Source organism: Vulpes lagopus, chromosome 21 (genome assembly GCF_018345385.1).
Source record: "Vulpes lagopus strain Blue_001 chromosome 21, ASM1834538v1, whole genome shotgun sequence".
NCBI classification, from domain to species: Eukaryota; Metazoa; Chordata; class Mammalia; order Carnivora; family Canidae; genus Vulpes; species Vulpes lagopus.
Window position 1 is genome coordinate 17,117,380 of NC_054844.1, and position 21,923 is coordinate 17,139,302.

Below are 21,923 nucleotides of genomic sequence, written 5' to 3' on the forward strand. Positions count from 1 at the left end.
AATATTACCTTTAAAATATGTCATTTCTAAATAAATAAATAAATTTGTCATTTCTTCACAAGCCCACTTGAGTCTAAATTAATTTATAAAGAAAGTAAGAGTAAATTTTCGATTATCTCTGTCCTAAGTAGTACATGTTGTGGGATTCAAATAAAACTTGCTCTACCCTAAAGGAGACAGAGATTCTGTTAACCAAAATAGCCTTTAAAAAAAAAGTGGCACGAATGAGAGGAAGAAAAAATAAATGTGAATTATCTGAACTGAACTTTATTTTTCTATAAAAGAATGAAGTTAATAGGAAAAAGACAATAAAATAACCTATCAAATTGTTTCAAGAAATAAAAGACTTGTTTTCCAAAGTGAACTAAAATGAAATTCAAAGAACTGAGTCAGATTTTGTACTATAACATTTGTTAGTGTAGCAAACTCCAATAAATTACAGTTTCCACTCTGGTTTTGCAGACTCTCTGAGGAAAAGAAAAGATACTTATGGTTTTATCGCTTCTGCTGCAATAATGAAAACTGCTCCCTTCCTTTGGTCCTGGGTAGTGCTCCTGGATGGGATGAAAGAACTGTTTCAGAAATACATATCATTTTGAGAAGATGGCAATTTTCTTGCCCTTTGGAGGCACTCGGACTTCTGACTTCTAGGTAAGAATTGCATAACAAGCATGATATTACTAATGAGAAATTTGAAGAGAAAAAAATAGGACTATATAATTAATTTAATAATTATTCTGGTTGTTCCCAATTTCAATAGCTATAGATAATAAATTTTTATAAATGTAAACTATGAATATAAATTTTAAACAGATCTAAGCTATAATTGCATCTTCTGTATTAAACTGGAAGTATAATTAATGGTCATAGTTTCTTAAATGAAGAATTTAGTTACTCTTACAAAAATAACAAAATAAACAGAGAAGAATAAAAAATACTCCTTACCCCTCTCAAAAAAAAGTCTTTAATAATTGAGACTGTATCTTTTATACAAAATGCCCCACTTACAGTAGGTGTATAACATGTCAATGATAATGATAAGAATAAGAGGGAAAAACCTATCCCTTGTATATTCTCTGGGTCTTCTCTCAGAATAAAACATACAGGGATGCAGTTGGGGATGGAGTAATGATGTCTTCTTTTAGTTACAGAGAAACATGTGGGAATAAATATGGAAGCTGGCTCTGGTTTGGGGAAACAGCTCTTCCTTGGCTTCTATTTTATATTAATAGAGCCAAGAAGAGTTATTTTAAAACCGTCTTGATAGCATCAATTCACTGATGCCATGAATAAAGTCTGCAATCTCTAGAATCAGAGAAGAATTGTGGAGCCCAGTTCTATTCTGGATTCTTTTTCAAGGTCCAGACAGAAGAAGAAATGTGGGAGAGAGAGTGACACAAAGCACTTTTCAAACTGATTTACTTAAGTTTATGTTAAAATTAGGTACTTTCCAAAACTTCTGGGATGAAAAAGGAGGAGAAGGGGTTCTCTTTTTCTACCACAATGAGATACCATTTCACACTCATTAAGATAGTTATAATTAAAAAGACAAATAATAACAAGTGTTGGCAAGGATATGGAGAAATTGCAAGACTCATGCATTGCTGGTGGGAATGTAAAATGGTGCAACCACTTTGGAAAATAATTTTCAGTTCAGTTCAGTTAAATATTAAACATTGAGTTACTGTATGACCCAACAATTCTACTCTTAAATATATACCCAGATAAAATACATGTTCAATCAAAAACTCATACACAAATATTCAGAGCAGCAGTATTCACAACAGCAAAAAAGGATAAACAACCCATGTAGCCATCAACTAAAGAATAGATAAATGTGATCTATCCATACAGTGTGTTATCATTCGATAATAAGCAGGAATAAATAATAATACATATTACAACATGAGTAAACCTGGAAAATATGCTCAATGAAAGAAGCCAGTCACAAAAGAACACATATTTTATGATTCCACTTATAAGAAATGTCCAGAATAGGCAAATCTGTAGATATAGAAAGTAGATTAGTGATTTCCTAGGTCTAGAATAGGTTGGGAGAAAAGGGGGTTGACTGCTAGTGAATATTAAGTTTCTTTTTATGGTTATAGTTACACAACTCTGGGAACATGAAAAAACCATTGAATTATACACTTGAATTGTATGGTATTTGAATTACATCTCAATAAAGCTATTAAAATTGTAAAAGATTAGTTGTAGCGGATCCCTGGGTGGCTCAGCAGTTTAGCGCCTGCCTTCAGCCCAGGGCATGATCCTGGAGTCCCAGGATCGAGTTCCGTGTCAAGTTCCCTGCATGGAACCTGCTTCTCCCTCTGCCTGTGTTTCTGCTTCTCTTTTTCTCTCTCTCTCTCTGTGTGTGTGTGTGTGTGTGTGTCTCATGAATAAATAAATAAAATCTCTAAAAAAAAAAAAAAGAATATTAGTTGTGAAGGTAAAAATAGAAGTCTGAATCTCTATATTTCTAAAGCCTAATTTTCTCAACAGAAATTTAATTTCTGAGCCTAATTTAGTGAGCCTAATTTTTCTCACCTAATTTCTCACCGGTATAACAGCTTCCTAGTTCTTAAAGCATAAACTGGCTTAATTGGGGGAGGTGGAGGACTATTATTGTTTTACTGAGATATACCTTGATCTTTTTAAAAGACATTTAAATGTGTCAACTAATACCTTTTTATAGTATTTATGGAACATATCTTAGAAAAATCTTTGTTTTGAATACTCAAGTTTTTAAACTTTATAAATGCTTTTTGATCTTTTTTTTTCCCTTAGAGGTAAATAGGTTGTTGTTCTGACATAACAAGAAATCGAATTCCCAGCAAACAGATTTTACTATGTAAAATACATATACCAGAAACATGCAGATCACACATGAATATACTTTCAGTTAACATAGGTACTAGGCATTCATTCAGGGAGTAAATCAGTAATGAACCAAACCTGCATCCATGTGCAATGTACAATTAGCAACAAATTATTTAAGATTCTAAGTATCCATCAATATTAGAAATGAGCTAGGAGACCTCTCCTGCTACAGCTGTGTAAAAGCTGTAACTTGTAATTTTCACGTAGAGGTGGCTTCACATCACATCTCATGAGTTTAGCATTGCACAGCCAAGTACCATGTTGAACATCATGCCAAAGATCGTGAGACCCATAATTCCAATACCAACACATTCTGATGACTTGAAGCTGAATGCTAATTATGGTCTCAATTTCATCAATACAATGTCTGTGTCCTAGAAGCATCTTTGGGCATGTGGGTTGGACCTGTTCAGAGCTTTTGTTTCACAGCACTAAAATGTTGAATGGAAAGTACTGAGAGTCCTATTTCATTTTTTCCCTATCTGGAAGGTAATAGTTATAAGCCTCTTCATACATGGTCTGAGTATGTCATATGGCAACACCCTTGCCTATAAAAACAAATACTCCAGTGGTTACTTCAGCAGCAAATATCACCAGTAGGCAGGTGAAAGAGCCAAACACACACTGCAGCTTCCTCATGGCTTCTTAACACCCAAAGAAGCCCACAGGTATTATCAGGGTTCCTGCTCCAAACAGAACATAGAGCTCCAGTAGAAATACTCTGGTGACTCATCCTCTGACAATAAATCCGTCATGGTGCCTCCAAACCAAAACCATTGTCCAAAAGCAATGACAGCTGACCCGGTCAGCCAAAACAGCTGGTTGAAGCCAAACAATAGGTACTTGATCCACCATGGCCTGTGGAAGTGTCCCACGCTGCTCACTGCTCTAGTGGGATTCTGAGTCCCAACCCCCTGTGCTTGTGCTCAGAGTTGTGGCAACCTCTTACAAAGATCTTTATAAGAATGAAGCCTATAATATTGCTGAATTTTCTTACTTGGAAAATGAAAGGATTTGCTAGATGGACTTCAATATTCTCTGATCCCTGATAAATAAGCTTAATTCTGTTTATAGTGAGCCTCCTCTACCTAAATAGATGCTGAAAATCTATTTGACTAAATATTTTAAATATAAAGATCAAATTGTTCCTTAGTGCCCCATAGTACTATCTAATTTTAATAATCATAATAACCCTATGAGGCAAATACTATTATTATCCCAATTGTACCTGTGAGGAAATTGAGGCTTACAGACATTAAGTTACCCAATGGAACACTAGTAAATTGAGGAGCTCAAGTTAAATCCAGAGATTTAGATCTTAACTAAGCAATCTTAACTAAGATGCTTACAACCTTTCTACAGAAATATTCTAAGCTATATACATATTAAATATGTAAATAAAACTATCTTAAAATTGTTTTATTATAGTATATAGTAGTACTTAATTATCTTATGCTTGGATGTTTCTACTTCATTCACTGTGTAATTTCTTTTTTTCCTGAACAGATTTTTATAAATTATAGGGACTGGTTTTATTTTTATTTATTTATTTATTTATTTTTTTACATACATTCTTATTTTTAATTCTGAGTATCTTACTTAACAATTTTTTTAAATTAATTTTTATTGGTGTTCAATTTACCAACATACAGAAAAATACCCAGTGCTCATCCCGTCAAGTGTCCACCTCAGTGCCCGTCACCCATTCCCCTCCAACACCCGCCCTCCTCCCCTTCCACCACCCCTAGTTCGTTTCCCTGAGTTAGGAGTCTTTATGTTCTGTCTTAGGGACTGGTTTTAAAGTAGAGTATTGTTTATTAAGCATCATTCAGGAAACTTAGTAGAAATTTGATTTATTTGAACATCGGACAGTTCCTTATCATGCATCAAAGAAGGTCACAGGAAAGGTTAAAATATTTCCATTGCACTCCTTCTATGACTCCCACTCTCTTTAACTGAACTACTAAAAAACTTGAGGACAAGCTGTTTCCAAAAATGAACCTTTCAACTTCTCTAAATTCAAAAGCTGACTTTTCTGAGAACAAACAGTTTGTGCTTGTTAACTGAGTTGTCAGAGTGAGGTCTTCAGAGATCTGTATTTTTTTCTCCTTTGAATAGTCTATTTTTCCAATGTTTTAACCTCTTGAGAACCGGTGTGCTCCATTTCTAGCTCAGAGAATTTCTAATATTACTATTTATTTAACCCTGTCCAAAGATTCACCACCTCCTTTTGGTTTATTTTTAGCAAGAGACATATTGAGATTTAATTTACCTAGTGTGGGGCATGGGGTGTTAATATTTCCACTACTGAGTGCCAGCCGTGTGCTCACCAGGTACTGATATTTCCATTAGAGAAGGCAGTGCTGTCAGAATACCAGAGACCAAGGGCTAAGGTCTGTGGTTCTTGACAGATGGTTGCTATTTTCTTGAAGTCTGATGCATGGGCATAACTATTCAACTGCTAATAGCAAGCAGAAATTACCCAAGGAATTAAAATACAGTTCAAGGAAAGTATTCATTTAAAAATAGCAACTCTGAGTTGGCATCAGAGCATTACATCAGGAGCTTAAATAAAAATTTGACAAGGTACTAGAACTTGCCATCCCACATGATATAAAATTATTATTTTGCAGGAAGAAGAGCAAGACTTAACAGACAGTGCCTTAGCTTCCAAGATCAGTTTCAAACATGTTTCAAAACATATTTGAAACATGTTTCAAAAACATGTTTGCGCAAAACCACTATATCTTTTATTGTTGTGATTAATTTATACTAAAGATATTCTTGACTAGCGTTGTAAATAGGTAGTATGGAACATGGAAAAGGGAGACATTTATAATTTCCACGTTAGACTAAATAATTAAGTGATGGATAATGGTTTATCTTTCCCATTTATATATTGGGCACAAGTATGTGTATGTGGAAATTGACATGCAATGAATCAAAGAGACTGAATAATAAGTCACAGTGAATATCTCTAAAGAAACAATTTAGAGAAAAAGACTAATACTAAAGATCACCCCATAGGATATTCCATACTGTAACCAAAGTATTAAGTGCTATATGTGCCCAAAGGAGAGAGGGACAGATTCTTTCTGAGAAAGTAAGGAAATATTCACAAGGGAATTGAATTCTGAATTGAAATATTCATAGTCATTTCCTAAGTGGAAAACAGAGGAAATGGCATTTCAGGAAGACTAGCATGTGCATAGTTATAGAGGTTCAGAGAATAGTGAGTAATTTAATATATTAGAAGGGAATTGTACTATGAGACAAGACAGAAAAGGATAGGATGTTTTAGGCCTCGTGAGCCTGGTAGTTACTATGGACTCATTTCTGCAGCCCATGGAATTTTGTTAAGAATGAGAGTCATACAATCAGATTTATGTTATATAAGAATAATTCTGGCATCAATGTGAAGGATGGACTAAAAAAAAAGAAAATGAGAGCAAGGATATTAGATAGATGTCAGGTATTGAAATAGTCTATTTGAAAAATGGTCTGGGCCTGAAAATAGTAGAGATCCACAGAGCAGATCTGAGACATATTTCAAAGGAAAGCAGAAAAAGAGGAGATAAGGAGCACTTGGAGCTTTCTGTTTTGGGTAAATGATGGAAAACTGTATCATTAATCAAGACAAGCATTATAGAAGAAAGAGAAAACTTGGGTGGTGTAAGATACAGGCTCTGTTTTGGACATGTTGTATAATTAAAAACCTGTGGGGGTACCTAGAAGGAGATGACCAGTATCCATTTGTATGTTCAGACTTGAAGCCTAGTAGAGAAAACAAATCTTGAAAAATAATATGTGAATTATTGGCTTGAGATCAGTAATTGAAGCCATAGAAATAGAGGGACTATGTGGATATATGTAGAGGAAGTATAGAAAGAGACAAAAGATGGAATCCTGGAGGACAACATTTTAAGATGAGTATAGAGCAAGCAAAGCCAGGAAAAGCAACAGGAAGAGTGACCAAGAGGTCAGAGAAGATCGAGAAAGGAGTGGTAATTTAGAATTCATAAAAAAGGTTTTCTGCTTCTCCCTCTGCCTGTGTCTCTGCCTCTCTCTCTCTCTCTGTGACTATCATAAATAAATAAAAATTAAAAAAAAAAAAAAAGGGATCCCTGGGTGGCGCAGAGGTTTGGCGCCTGCCTTTGGCCCAGGGCGCGATCCTGGAGACCCGGGATCGAATCCCACATCAGGCTCCCGGTGCATGGAGCCTGCTTCTCCCTCTGCCTGTGTCTCTGCCTCTCTCTCTCTCTCTGTGACTATCATAAATAAATAAAAATTAAAAAAAAAAAAAAAAAAAGGTTTTCAAAAGAGGTGCCTGGATGGCTCAGTCAGTTAGGCATCAGACTCTTGGTTTCAGCTCAGCTCATGATCTTAGTGTCCTGAGATGGTGCTCTACATTGGGCTCCATGCTCAGTGGGGCGTGTGCTTGAAATTCTCTCTCTCTCTGCTTCTGCACACCCTCATGCATGCTCTCTTTCTCTCTCTAAAATAAATAAATAAATAAATAAATATATATATATATATATATTTTTAAAGGTTGTCAAAGGTTTTGGAGAGATATTAAATAGAATTAAGTCTAAAAGCAAATAAATGGATTGAGAATAGAGCAGTTACTTATGATATTTGTGAGAAAATTGTGATACTGCAATAAATTTGGATGCCATACTTCAAGATCCTAAAGAGGAAATAAAAATTAAATAAATTAGGACTCTTGAAATAGGATTGATGGCAAAGGCTTTGAGGTTTGGGGTTTGTATGCTTGTTCAAATAAAAATGCTTTGGGGCAGCCCGGGTGGCTCAGCGGTTTAGCACCGCCTTCAGCCCAGGGTGTGATCCTGGAGACCCGGGATCCAGTTCTATGTCAGGCTCCCTGCATGGAGCCTGCTTCTCCCTCTGCCTGTGTCTCTGCTTCTCTCTCTCTGTGTCCCTCATGAATATATAAAAATATTTTTAAAAATGCTTCAAGCATGTTTACAAATTGACATAAAGGATGCATGAGGAGATCAGAAAGTAGAGAGATGGTAAAGTGGCACAGTCAGACAGTATCAATGGCCAATAGCCTAGAACAAAAGCACATATGGGAACTTTATCCAAGGAAAGGAAGAGAGTAACTTCTTCATCCCAGGTGTGAGACAAGGAAGAGTATGAATACAATTATAGATAAGTATGACTATGGAAGAGAAAACTGTGGAAGTTTTAATATTGTCTATAAAGAAAGAGTCAATATTCTTCTGTTATACTGAGAATGAGAAATGTGGAATAGCATAAACCCAAAAGTATATATCTTATCTTTTGTGTACCTTTAGAGAGTTTTTGGAGTTGCTTCCAAATTTCACAGTGGACAGCATAAGTTTTGAAATCAGACATATCTGGCTCTGCCACTTATTACTTGAATGACCTTAGGCAAATTTCCTTATCTATAAAGCAGGGGTAATAACATTGTATACCTTATAGGATAAGGTACTTATGAGAGTGCTCAGTAAAATTCTACCAATCGTCCTTATCACTATTGTCTGCTCCATAATTATAGGAAGAATTTAGAGTTTTCAGATTCTTTCTATGTCAAACTATAAAAATTGGTAAATTTCTGGGAATAATTTCATTTCGACTAAGCTTAAATAAGTTAAATTCACTTGTTAAAATTTATATTATAGAATTAGTATCTTAATAATAAATATTTAGATGCTAATAAATATTTCACAATTGAATAATGACATAGCTTTTAAAGCACTTTCATAATACATGATTTATTCTACAAAACAACCTCTTTAATATTATTACCAACATTTATTTTTTATTTTTATTTTTTTTAGGGATGTTATTTATTTATTCATGAAAGACACAAAGAGAGAGGCAGAGAGAGAAGCAGTTTCCTCCCTGTGGGGAGCCCGATTCAGGACTTGATCCCAGGACTCTGGGATCATGCCCTGAGCCAAAGGCAGACCTCAACCACTGAGCCACTCAGGCGTCCCTTATTACCAACATTTACAATTTCCTCCATTTTACAGATGAGGAGATTGAAGCCCAATTTGTCTATTCATTTACTCAATGGATTTTTACTCATGGCTTACTCATATAAAGCACCTCATTTGGCCCTAAAACTAGCATCATGCACAAAAAAGAAATATAATCCTGCCTTTGTGGACTGCCGTCTACTGGAGGTAGGGAGAAATAAGTCATATCATATTATAAATATAAAATGGCAGGTGTTCTAACAGCTCTGAATGAAAGGTACATGGTTCTATGAAAATGTATAACAAAGGAACCAAACCTTTTCTTCAAGTTGGAAAAAAGTCTTCCTTGAGGAAGTTATGTTTGAGCTCAATCCAAAGGAAGAGTGGGAATGAATTAGTGAAAATGGTAGAGTAAGAGAAGAGTGTTCTGGGAAGAGGGAATCTGTGCTAGGGCCCTGGAACAGTAACATCATTTAGGAAACTAGAATAGAGCCAGTGTGCCTGGAGTCTAGGGAAGGAATGTATGATGTAAGATTAACAGGTATGTTTAGAAGATGGAACTTGGGACGCCTGGGTGGCTCAGTGGTTGAGTATCTGCCTTTGGCTCAGGGCATGATCCCAGAGTTCCAGGATCGAGTTCCACATCTGGCTCCCTGAGAGGAGCCTGTTTTTCCCTCTGCCTATGTCTCTGCTTTCTCTCTGTGTCTGTCATGAATAAATAAATAAAATCTTAAAAAAAGAGAGAAAAGATGGAGCTAGAACTGGTTTTCTAAGGACTCCTAAACAGAACCATATTAAGCGACTTGATCTTTATTCTAGTAGCAATAGAAAAGCACAAATGTTTCTAAGGGAATATTTTGAACAACTTTGAATCTTTTAAAGATCACTCTGGCTTCTGAGTGAAGCACAAATTTGAAGAGAGAAGCAAAAGTAAATGAGGGGACAGTTAGGAAGCTATAGAAATAGTTCAAGTGTTAGAGGATAGGAAGTGAGCCTTAGAAGTATGGTAGTGGTGATGTAATAAAATGAACAGAATCAGAACCCTTAAGAGCAAAAGTGACAGGATTGAATGAGGAAGGGCAGTGAAAAAAAGAGGATGTCAAGGATTACTTCTAGGTTTTTGTATAATGCAAGAAGGAAGAAAATGGAAATATTCATTAGACAGGCCACTCTAGGTGACAAATAGATTTTAGAAGAAGAACCCTGCCATTCAGTTTGGGGTAGATTGGCTTTGATGTGTGCTTGAGATAGCTGTGGTGGTTCAAGGAAGAAATCTAAGCTAGAAATCCCAATTTGGAAATCATCCACAGAAAGATAAGAATTAAGTCAAGGGTATAGATAAATTTGTTTAGAGAGAAAGTGTAAGATAGGAAAAAAAAAATCTTTCATATTTAAACTCAAAATCCCTTAGAAAGAAAGTGTAAGATAGGAAAAAAAAAAAGATCTTTCATATTTAAACTCAAAATCCCTTATTCTTTTTTGTAACATCGTGCTGCTTTTGCATGTAATGTTGAATCCATCCAAACACAAAATTTCTGGGGTGCCTGGGTAGCTCAGTTGGTTAAGGGTCTGCCTTCAGCTTAGGCCATGATCCTGCAGTCCTGAGATCAAGCGTCATGTCATATCATGATTCTGCTCAACAGGGAGTCAGCTTTTTCCTCTCCCTCTGCCCCTCCCCTCTGCTCATGCGCCCGCGCTCTCTCTTTCTCTCAAATAAATGAAATCTTTTTAAAAAAAACACAAAACTCCTGTGTGGTGCCTCCAGTACACCACTAGCTTTATGGAATGCCTTTCTAAACTTATCTATACATTAAATCAAAAATATAATCATATAGAACAAAATCAATAGCTACTCTTTATAAATACATCTAATTAATACCATGAATATACAGTTAATTCTCAATTCCTATATGCAAATCCATGGGCTATCCATCAGAAAGTATCTCTGCACAGTTCCTAATGTCTCTTTGGATCATTTTTATTCCTACTGGGCCAATATCCCAGTCCAGTTAGACAAATTACATTACATTATGTCTCTATGGATAAATAATAAGTAATAATACAGGAAAGTAAATAAGTTCAAGCTCATCTTGTGGATTTCATATAAGTCTATATGATGATATCTAGTCAAATATAAAAAGGCCCTCCTAGAAGCACAATAGAAAGCCTGCTGGCTAGGTGCTTGGGTGGTTCAGTAGGTTAAGTGTCTGTCTTCGGCTCAGGTCATGATTCTAGGATTGTGTCCTGCATTGGACTCCCTGCCTAGCTGGGAGTCTGCTTCTCCCTTTACCCCTCTTCTCTATTCATGTGCTCTCTCTTTCATGCTCTCTCTCTCAAATAAATAAATAAAATCTTAAAAAAAAAAAAAAAAAGAGGAGAAAGAAAGCCTGTTGGTCTGTATTCTAGATATTTGGATTCTAGTTTCATTGCCACCAACAAATGGCCTTGGACAAACAGCTCAAACTCTCTGACTTTTAGTTTTTTCATCTGTATAATCAGGAGATTGATCCAGGTCTCCAAGTTGAGTTCTAATATTCTGTAATCATGTGAAAATCCTTGAAGTAACATGAATTATTCAGTGGGTAGAGGTTTACAATCATCTTAAAGGATCCTTATTCCTCACTTTCCCTAGAAAAAAATTTCTTATGTCATATCTGATCATTTTTAGTACTAGAAAAATAGCAAATATATTCATATTGACATTTTTATTCCAAGCTGATGCTGATGTGTCATCAGACTCAAAACCTGCTGGAGAAACTGTTCTGCACTTCTGATAGTTTTCTAGTTCTAACCTGACATTGGGGCTTTTAACTATGAATAGCCTCATGGCATTCTGCATGAATTCTCACTGTGTATTCCGAAGTCTGACATTTCTGTTACACTTAAATTTGATCTCGGATTTCTTTGCTTTCCATTTTACCCAAAGTTGCTTTTTTTAAAGGTCGACATTTGTTACATTGCCATTTGGCTTTTACCCATCCCTTCAAAAATATTTTTTTTTTTAGTAAGATATTGACCCTGTATCATATTTCAAACTAGAAAAAGAAGAACAAAAGAGAAAAACAATGATGTGGGGAGAAAATAGAAAGGAATACAAATGACAAAATAACAAGTCAAGTGGAAGAAGTTGAAAAGTGTATTTTCTGTTGAAATTTCACTTCATGATGCCGTTGGCCCTGTTGAAGCTTCTCTGGATTTTTGGTGATGTCCCTTTTGCCCTCTGAGAAGAGTTGTAAATGATTAAGGGAAGAGGAATGGTCATCCCCAAATCTAAGTGTTGGTCACATGACTTCAAAGCCAATTGTCATTCAGGGAAAAGATAAGTTGATGTGCTGCTATCTTCAAAACCAACCTACAGGTGCTGATTCCTTAACTTATGGCCCCACAACAATAACACATGCCAAAACAATAACACATGCCAAAACTCAAAACTAATTTTGCAGTCCCCAAGATGCTTACAGGGGTGTTGCAAGGTCAAGATTATTTCCATAATAACTCTAATGTCACTTGCATCTGTCATGTGTATTCACTCATGGGTGTAGAGTGTTTTCAGACATGCAACAGATTTAATACAGAAACAGATAGGGAAATCTAGCTGTCTTCTATTAAGCCAGACATTCCAGACACTTGCAAAAATCTAAAACAGTATCATTCTTCTCTATTAATATTTTCTTTGTTTTTAAAAGCATAGCTATTTCTCACAGAAATATATTATTTATGTTAACATATAAAGGGGCAATTGATGTTATCTTAAATGAATGAATGAATTGATAAATATTTCTTAAATGTCCTGGGTTTGTTTCTAACATGGCAATTCTTGATATGTATAACCCATATAAACAAAAACTCTTTGGAATCTTCCATAGTTTTTAAGAGTGTTAAAATTGTCTTGAGACCAAAAATAGGAGAACTTCTGTTGCACAGCAACCTAAACACTGGGCAGTTTCTACTTCACCTTAAGCCTTAAGAGTTACCTAAGTACTTGATACTCTTACTTTCCTGCCCAGGTAAGGATTAATACTCCAACTTAATCCTCTGCTTGGCCATAAACTTTGTGTTTACACTGTTGGCAAAATACAGAGTTTATATTTCACTAAAGTTCCTTTGAAAAATGTTTATCTTGAAATTGCTTTCATTTTACTTAATTTTTTCACCTTTGATTTTTTTTTGCCATATATCTTAGATTCCTTTTATTAAATTTTACAATTCTAGTCTTCAAGTAGTTTTTTCTTTGCATCTGAGTGAACTCACTGGACAATGAACTATGTGCAATTTTTAAATATTTCCTTAACAATTATTGTACAGGGTTATATTTATCTTAGCTGTGGCATTATGTCCTTCTACAGATGCCAAAGACTCCATTGTTAGCTCAATTTAGAGGGAACTGAGACCTGAATAGATAGAATCACTGCTCATGAAACTCATATAAAACTGAATAGTAAGCCAGTCTGATACTTTGCTTTTGACCAAAATTGATTTTGCTCCGTATTCAGACATGCTTGGAAAGTAAATTAGATAACCTAAAGTTATTTAAATGGACAATTTAAAAAAATGATGAATAATCTTAAAGAAGTGATTATTCCACATGAACTTTAGTTATACCTATTTTTAAAAATTCATAATAAATGAATATTCCTCACCTTAAATTATCTCCTCTCCAACAAGTCACAGAATTTTTTTGACCTTGTATCTTTTTAATATCTCAAATCCTATAGATTACCATTTATTATGTTGTAAATGATCTATTTTCTGAATGATTATAAGAGAGTTTCTTAAGAATTTAAGTAAATAAGGACCTGTTAATATTAGCCTAATGAATCTTTTCATGATACTTTTGTTTCTTCCCCAGACTCAAGGTATAATGTCCCTGCCTCTACTCATTAATAGTCCCAAGGTTAACAGAATCACTAGAGTGGCTCCTGGTTTATTATTGGCAGGCATTGTATGTACTTTTCAAGCAAATCAGGTCATTAAAGTACAATAACCTGGCATGTGGAAAATTCAAAATAGGTTACAGTTCTTCTGTCACATATGACATTTTAGTCTGTAAATATCACACGACAGTCAAAAAATATGGGTAGCCCTCACATTGAGGAATGCATTACCAAGTATGAAATGCCAATAACTATATCCCAAGAGAATGTTTAAACAGTTTCAGACAACATCACAGGGAAGAAATGCCAAGATTTGTGGACATATTTGTCCATTGATCTTTACCTGAGTTCTGGGCCCTGAAAAGATATTTAGCATAAATTCTCTAGAGGCAGAAATCCCTGTTTGGATCTATTGGGCTAAAAGAATATTTTAAGTCAACCAAAAAAACATAATACTTGTTCTTTTACACATGATGTTTATTCTTAAAGAGAGGTATGATTCGGAGCTTTTTGCTAGGGCTGGTTACAAACTTGCACTTGTTCATATATATTCATAATTAGTTAAATGGGCCTTACTTTTTAAAAATCATTACATTTTAGTAACTAATGAAACCTACAAATAGAAAGTTTGAAAAACTTTAAAAATTAAGCTTAAAAGAGAAAACTAAAATCATCCATGAAATTTCCACTTGATTATTTGGTATTAAGATTTTTATTTTTCTCATCTTTTTATCAAGCTTATGGAGAATTATGCAGAATTTTAAATGGTATTATACTTCATATATTTTTCATAACATTTTCACATAATTAAATATTCTTTTAATATTTGAGACTGCATGTATTCTATTATATGGTTATAGCTTGTTTAACTTTTATTTTAGACATTTATGTTATTTCTAATTACATATATCCTCACGCATATCTCTGATTATCTTCTTAGATCTTCCCAAAAGATCAAAGAATAATCAAGTTTTAAAGATTTTTTAAAAATACATGGTGCTATATATTGCCATAATGTATGAAGGGACACATTTCCCAGTAGCTTCTCTAGCACTGCCAACATCTCTCTTAATGTGGCCAACTCTTCCTAAAATAATCAAATGAAAGTTATATTTGGATATGCATTACTGTTGTTAGCTCTTAGTCACATCCCAGGATGTCATGTGGTTAGTCTCTTAGCAATTTCTCTTCCAATTTCTTCCTGACTTCAAGCTAGAGTAGTGAATAAAAAGATACATTCCTTCCCATTAACATGTAAAAATATTCTTCCCAGCATTTTCACATATTAATACAAATATATGATTTTTATTTGGGTCTGTACAGATGTAACTAGTGTTTATTCTCCTATTTCTGGAAGAGTCTGAAAAAAATACATCTTTCTTTTTCATTACCTTCAGATTTGTTTTTCTCTCACCCTTTTGACTGAGAGGAAACAAATTTTAAAAACATAGGACTTATGTAAGTGGTATTTTTAAGTTAAATCTATTGCTACCAATGTAAATTATCTCAGAGGACAGCAAAAAATAAAATGGGCTCAATAATATGATTTTTCTCATTATTATCATCACGATCAATGCATTTTTATTAATGACCCAATATGTACAGAGCATGGTGCTAAATCCTTAGAACTACAAAAAAAGGGGGGGGAATAGAAGAATTCTTATCTTCCATTGATTTATTCACTAGCTGAGGAATGATGGCACATATATAAAAAAAGATAAATTCTAATAAACACTAGCATATCCTAACTGCCCAATGGAATCAGCCAGTCAATGCCCTTGGACTTCAGAGAAGAGATTAGTAAAGATTAGGATAGTCACCTTTAAGAGGATTTGAGCCACATTTTGAAGGAGAACTGGAACTTTAAGAAGAAAAGAGAAACTGTTCCAAGAGGGGGGTTACAGTGTCGACAAAGGTAACAACGTACAAGACATTTTCAGAGTAAAAATAACCAGTGAGCCCAAGCAGTTTATGCAGTATTACAATACTTCAGGGAAATTTATAAAGTATTATTACTATGAAAAATGTTGGTACCAGCATGAGATAATTGTGGCCCAGACTAGCTAGTTGCAGAAGAAACTAAAAACAGGCATTATGCTAGAGTACCATTAGGATAAATAAGCCAACCAAACTTGGCAACTGATTAGGTATAAACATAAGCGACTACTAGGAACATATTATTCAGCTGTGCTTGTATCAGGGATTCAGAATGAATGAGCCTACTCTCAACTGAGTATGTACTGCAGAAGGCCACTGAGAAGGCTGTCATTAAACTCTATGGGGGGGCTACCAAGTAACTGGAATAGCTTCCCAGGGAAAGCAGTCCTTGACTTTTGACTTTAAAGATGAATTGAATTTTGCCAGATGGGAAAGGGGGGTGGGGGGAGTTCAATGAAGAGGGCAAAAGAGGGGGGAAATATGACTCAAAATTTTAGACCTACGTGATTAGAGAAAGATAACACAGACCATAAGAGAAAAGTCTAGCAATATGGATGTTTTAAGTGGGAAGATATTTCATTTGAGACATTCTGCAAACATATATGTAGAGCCTATTCACCAGTCTGCTGGCATCTGGGACGCATCCATGAACAAAACAGGCAAAAATGTTCTGCTTTAATGGAGTTTATGTTCCAATATTTGGAAATAAATACATAATTAGAGATATAGTGTTCACCAAAGGGTTTCGTTTCGTTGGGATGTTTCTATTTTTCTTCTTCTGTTTTCATTCATATCAGTAAGATAAAATAAGCACAAAAGAAAGCATGGATCACTAGTATCTGACTTAAGTCATCACTTCAGCAGCAAAATGCTCCAAGTAACTATTCCTTCTAAGACTTCAGTCCTCAAATTGACCTTGATGTCTACGGGCCCCAGACAAATGGTTTAGTAATTGAGAGCAATAAATTAGAATCAATCACATTTAGTTAGGAGAAAGTAGTCTCAGTGTACAGAGACAAGCTGACCTTCTTTCTAGCTTTGCATTTTTATTGCACCCTGTCTGCTCTCCACCTGCACTTGACGCTATGCTGGTATCTTCTGACCTTAGCAGTACTTCAGGACATGTGTCTGGACTACAGTTCTCACTAGGTCTTACTGCTAGATCATTCAAAGGGAGAAAATTATTGGAAAAGTATTTGCAGGTCAGAAATAGGGTTTTGAGTGACTAACCGTGGAAGTGAAATTTTTGTTGCAATTAGAATGCTCACTTTAATTTAAGAAAAAATATGTAAAATATTATATTTAAGCATTGCATTTCAAACTGCTATCAAGGAGAGTTGAGAGATACTAAGTAATACCAGTTTTCCTTGACACTGTAACTGCATTACTGTAACTGCATTAGTATTCATTTCACCCTTCAGTAACCTGATATGCTGAAGAGACTGGACATTAAAGACTTTAAAGTTTCCTGACCTCCATAATATTGGGGGCCAATCTTTAGAGCTGTCACCTGATTGGTTGAAAGTATTCATTTTGTTTCCATGCAAAGGGATTTTTGACTTTTATTTATTTACTTCCTTGTTTTTCAATCAGTTACTATAAGTAGTTCCTTCTATCAATTTTTTTTTCTGAAAACTTGCTTATTTAAAATTAATTGTTCTTACCAAAGCTCCAGGTATATCTAATCATGTCAAAGCAGTATGTCAAAAGCATGTCAAAACAGTATGGTGCCAAAAGTTATCTCTAGGCACTTCCCAGAAGCCCGGGGATAATTGAATCTAATTCTTCTGATGAAACAAGATGATGGCAGCCTGAGGAGCCCATCTGAGGATTAATTATTTTGGGGATAGATATTCAAATGCTAAATACTTTCATAAATTTAGTTCAGTAACAAACATTTATTAATTGTCTAATGGGTGCTAAATCTTACAACAGACATGCAGTCCAAAAATGAATAAGGCACAGATACCCTCAAGCCCTTCATATCCTAGTAAGGTTTAGTCTTATTAAATAATTTTTATTAGATTTCTGGTTTTTCATTAGAGCTGCCAAAACTCATTTAAATATATTATCTCCCATTTTTAATCATATAAATCATCAGGTCTCCAGCTGGTAATAACTTACTTAACAAATGCATGGCTAAATAATAAGCAAAGATTTTCATGCACTTTAGAAAATATTTTAGATATCATACAATCCTTTATAGACAAGGAAGCTGGAAGTTTCTGACTTAAACTCAAGTTTCCAAAATCTAGTTGAAAAGGCTTTTTATTGCAGTTTACATGAGAGTACGAAATGTGGGAAAATAATTAATTTGATGCTAATAATCATCTTAATTGATTGTGAGATTATGATATTATCTTATATGCTGTGGGTACAATTCATCCTCTCCTGAAATTTTTCATGGATTATTCCATTCCATTAATAGCTTAATAGATATATTTACTTTGTATTAGTTTTCCAGATCAAGAAATACGTAAAGTGGCAGTTCGACAATTAGACAACCTCTTGAATGATGAACTACTGGAATATCTCCCACAGCTAGTTCAGGTAAGAACAGCAGAGTTGCCAAAGGATTCCAGGATTTTAACTAATAATCCTCTAAAAAGAGTTTCCAATGAGTCAACAGTAAACTATAGCTCATGTGTCAACATGGGTAACATAGACATTCTTTAGCCCAAACTGGTAGTTACAAAAAAGGTCTATAAAAGCTGAAATAGACAGTTAAAAAAAAAAAAAGCCAACAAAATAAAACCTTCACTTATTAGGGAGAAAAATAGAGATACTGGTGATAAAATATTTTCATCTAACTATGTAGAACAATTAAAAGTTAATCAAATGAATGTTATAGAGAAAATAGTATTTTGCTAGGACAGCTCCTCGTATGTATTTTTTGCCTTTCCCTTAGAACATTCTAACACTGATCATAAATCTATAAAGTGGTTTTTTATAAGATAATACCTGAATTCTGCCAATAAATACTGCTTTTTAGTCACAACATTAAATATCACAATTTTGAAGTAATTTTAGAAAATCATATAAATTTATATAGAAATAGCAAAAACTGATTTAGTCTGAATATTTTGAAATATAAATATTTGAAAAATAAACAATTATGCATCTTGCATATGACCACATAAATGACTGAATATTCAAACTACAAATAATATTTTTTTCCTAAATTGATTATGTAATGAAGGCTGAATAGGTAGTTCTAGTATAGTGGTATTTATGTTTTTTGTTTTTCGTTTTATTTTTTAACTGCAGTGTTTTCTTATCTGAAAGATCAGGTTGTAATTGCAAGCTATTTTAAATGTCAAGTGCCTCAGTTTTTGAACATTGAGAACTTTTTTTTTTTTTTAAGATTCTATTTATTTGAGAGAGAGAGCACAAGTAGGGTGGAGGGAGAAGAGTTAGAGGGACAAGCAGACTTCCTGCTGAGCAGGAAACCCAACACAGGGCTTGATCCTAGGACCCTGAGATCATGATCTGATCTAAAGTCAGCTACTTAACCACTTAGCCAACTGAGCTATCCAGGTGCCCTGAGGACTAGTTGGGGGGAATCCCTATCAATGACTGGAATACCATATTGCTTTGCATATGGAATATGCACTTCTCTGAAGGACTCCAAAAGCAAAAGCTGGTTTAGAAATAGCTATACCGTATAGGTACTTTTACCAATTTTTATCATTGTGATTTTTCTATACTTGCCAGAATAGTGTAGTAGAAGTAAAAATAAATCAAACTTGTAGGAACACTGTTCATCTCATGGTTCATGAGTATTGGCAGCATGCTCTAGCTAACCCAAATAAAAAAAATTAAGTTATTACAAAACTTTATATATATTAAACCCAACTGGAAATAGCAGTCTGGAATAAATAAGCAATACAGTTGGCACCAGGAATATCACTGAAAGCCACATACCTGCAAATCCAAATTCATATGACAAGGTGCATACAGAACCCAACATAGCAAATCCACAGAAGTAAAATTAAGAAGTGCTACAACTACTCTCTAATTAAAAATGAAGATTATAAATGTTTTGAGATGGAAAGAAATGACTCAAAAATAAATAAAACTGGGAAGAATTTTCAAAACATTTGTTATAGAATTTGCCCTTAAATTTCCATGGTCTCCCCTGACTTTAAAGCTTTAAACACATAAAAACTTTTGAAACACACAAAAAATCTACCTTACTGCTATTTTCTTGAAATATGTTATTTTGGTATGTATTATATTGTTAGAATTATGCAAGCTATATTAAATAAATAAAACAGGACTCTAAGACCATAACAAAAACAGAACATATTGTTCATAGCCAGAAAGTAATTAAGATACAGATCCAGAGGTTACAGCAACCACAGGTCAACACCCTGTGGGTAGGTTCCAAGAACAGTTCCTAATAATGCAATGTGAGCCAGAAATAATGCCTGCCTCCCAGATGGTGAAGTTAGGATTTAGGGGGAAATTGTACCAGAGCACAGAGTGATGCAGGGAATTTGGAAACAAGTGAAGCAATTTAAGAGCAACAAGTAGTTATTCAAGAAGAAATAATAGGTAAATCTAAAAGGAAAGCTAAAAAGACAAGCGCGAAGTAAATTCTAAGACATCTCTCTTGCTCATGTGCTCATATGATATGCTATTAGGGCATAAACACAACTTGTGACCTAGTCAACCCAGTATTAGCAAGTAAGTGAAAACAAACCATGGCTGCAGTTTAAGACAACATACATTATGGTTTTTATACATTCACACAACATCAAGAGTTTATGCAAATTTGCTGAAATTATCTTTGGCACACATGTACCTTAGGAATTCATAAACTTTCCCATCCTTGAGTATGATCCTCATATTGAGGTATTTCTTCAGTGTGTATGTGAATGTGTGTTGTGCCCACTTTTGTCTACTATCTGCTGTGGTATAAAACCTGGCTTAAACTCTGGGGGGTGGGGGGGGCTGTGTGTGTGACTTAAATGGCTATTGAGCAACTAAAGATAGAAGCTTTGCTTCTTAAACAGGGATGGAAATTTTTTTGAAGAGAGCCTGGTTTTCATTTTTAAACATATTCAGATGATGATGGAGCCCAGGTATGCTTGCTGACAGTGAAGCCCCTGCAGAGTACAGGGGGAGGTCTGTATTATGTCCATAAGGATATTAGTGGCTACCATTGCTGTCTGTATTTTCCATTAGGTTGGGTACCTAGAAAATCTTAAAGAGCTGTTCATAGTGGAGATGAGGGAAAGGATTTGGAGAGGGGTGGTGGGTTAGGGTGGCAATAATCAGCCTGAAACCTCTAAGTAAAGTTTCAAGTTCTGCCAGTTAATACTGATATATCAATTGATGATTTCAGTTAAGGCTTTGAACGTGCATAAATCTTATTTCCAAAAGAGGAGAAATATCTACTGTTTAATAATGTCCTTTTTTATATCTAGGACACTAATCCTGATATTATGTATTTTTGTGTGTGCCAAGATTCTCCTCTTAGGCATGGTTGAACTCACCAACCATCTGCTCTTATTTATTATCCTATGATATTAAAGTATAAATAATAAAGAGACTACACAAATCCAAATTACTGATGTGTGTGTGCTTTGTTATTATATACCAGCTAATAAGGTCATCAGATATAATATTAACATTTTGTTAAAATGTTTATGCTGTTTTCCTTTGTCTTTTCATAAGCTACTTAAGCCCCTTTGTATTCTGCTAGAATTTTGTTACTGAGAAAAGTAATTATATCTCTTACTTCAGGCTGTCAAGTTTGAATGGAACCTTGAAAGTCCTCTGGTCCAACTCCTATTGCATCGTTCATTGCAAAGCATCCAGATTGCCCATCGTCTTTACTGGTAAGATTAACTAAAATAGGATGGGATGCCTTTTTTTTTTTATTGTCATCTTCTCGCTATGGGGCATCTTTAGAAGAAGCAGGAGATGTCCTACCTTGTATTTGATATAAACCTCCACTTAAAATTCAGCCAAATCCAAGTCTTTGTCAAGGTTATTTTAATTTATGAGTATAATTTAACTGTCATCATCTTCAAAGTCTTCCTTTTGTACAGTTGCTGCTGCTTAAATCCAATCAAAGTTTTATGTCCAGATGACCTTTTCTATAGCTATATTATTTTTTTAAAAGAGAGTGAGAGAGTGCATATGCTCACATATGAATGGCAATATCTACTAGCTTCAATTGCTAGTGAAGAACTTTAATTAATAGGAAAAAAAAGTCAGTCTCTTTTTTGAGTATGTTTTTCTGCTTCAAGAAATA

At 34.6% G+C, this 21,923-nt stretch overlaps 1 protein-coding gene and 1 pseudogene across 2 annotated transcripts in view; one reads left to right on the forward strand and one right to left on the reverse strand.

Moving 5' to 3' along the window:
- Positions 1-21,923, forward strand: part of PIK3C2G (phosphatidylinositol-4-phosphate 3-kinase catalytic subunit type 2 gamma) — a 373,997-nt gene that overhangs the window by 161,455 nt on the left and 190,619 nt on the right. For both annotated transcript variants that reach the window (XM_041735425.1, XM_041735426.1), the window contains 2 exons: positions 18,115-18,208; positions 21,410-21,504. In XM_041735425.1, coding sequence (XP_041591359.1) covers positions 18,115-18,208; positions 21,410-21,504 — 189 coding nt within the window. The remainder of the gene's footprint in view (positions 1-18,114; positions 18,209-21,409; positions 21,505-21,923) is intronic.
- Positions 3,096-8,259, reverse strand: LOC121480075 (annotated as a pseudogene).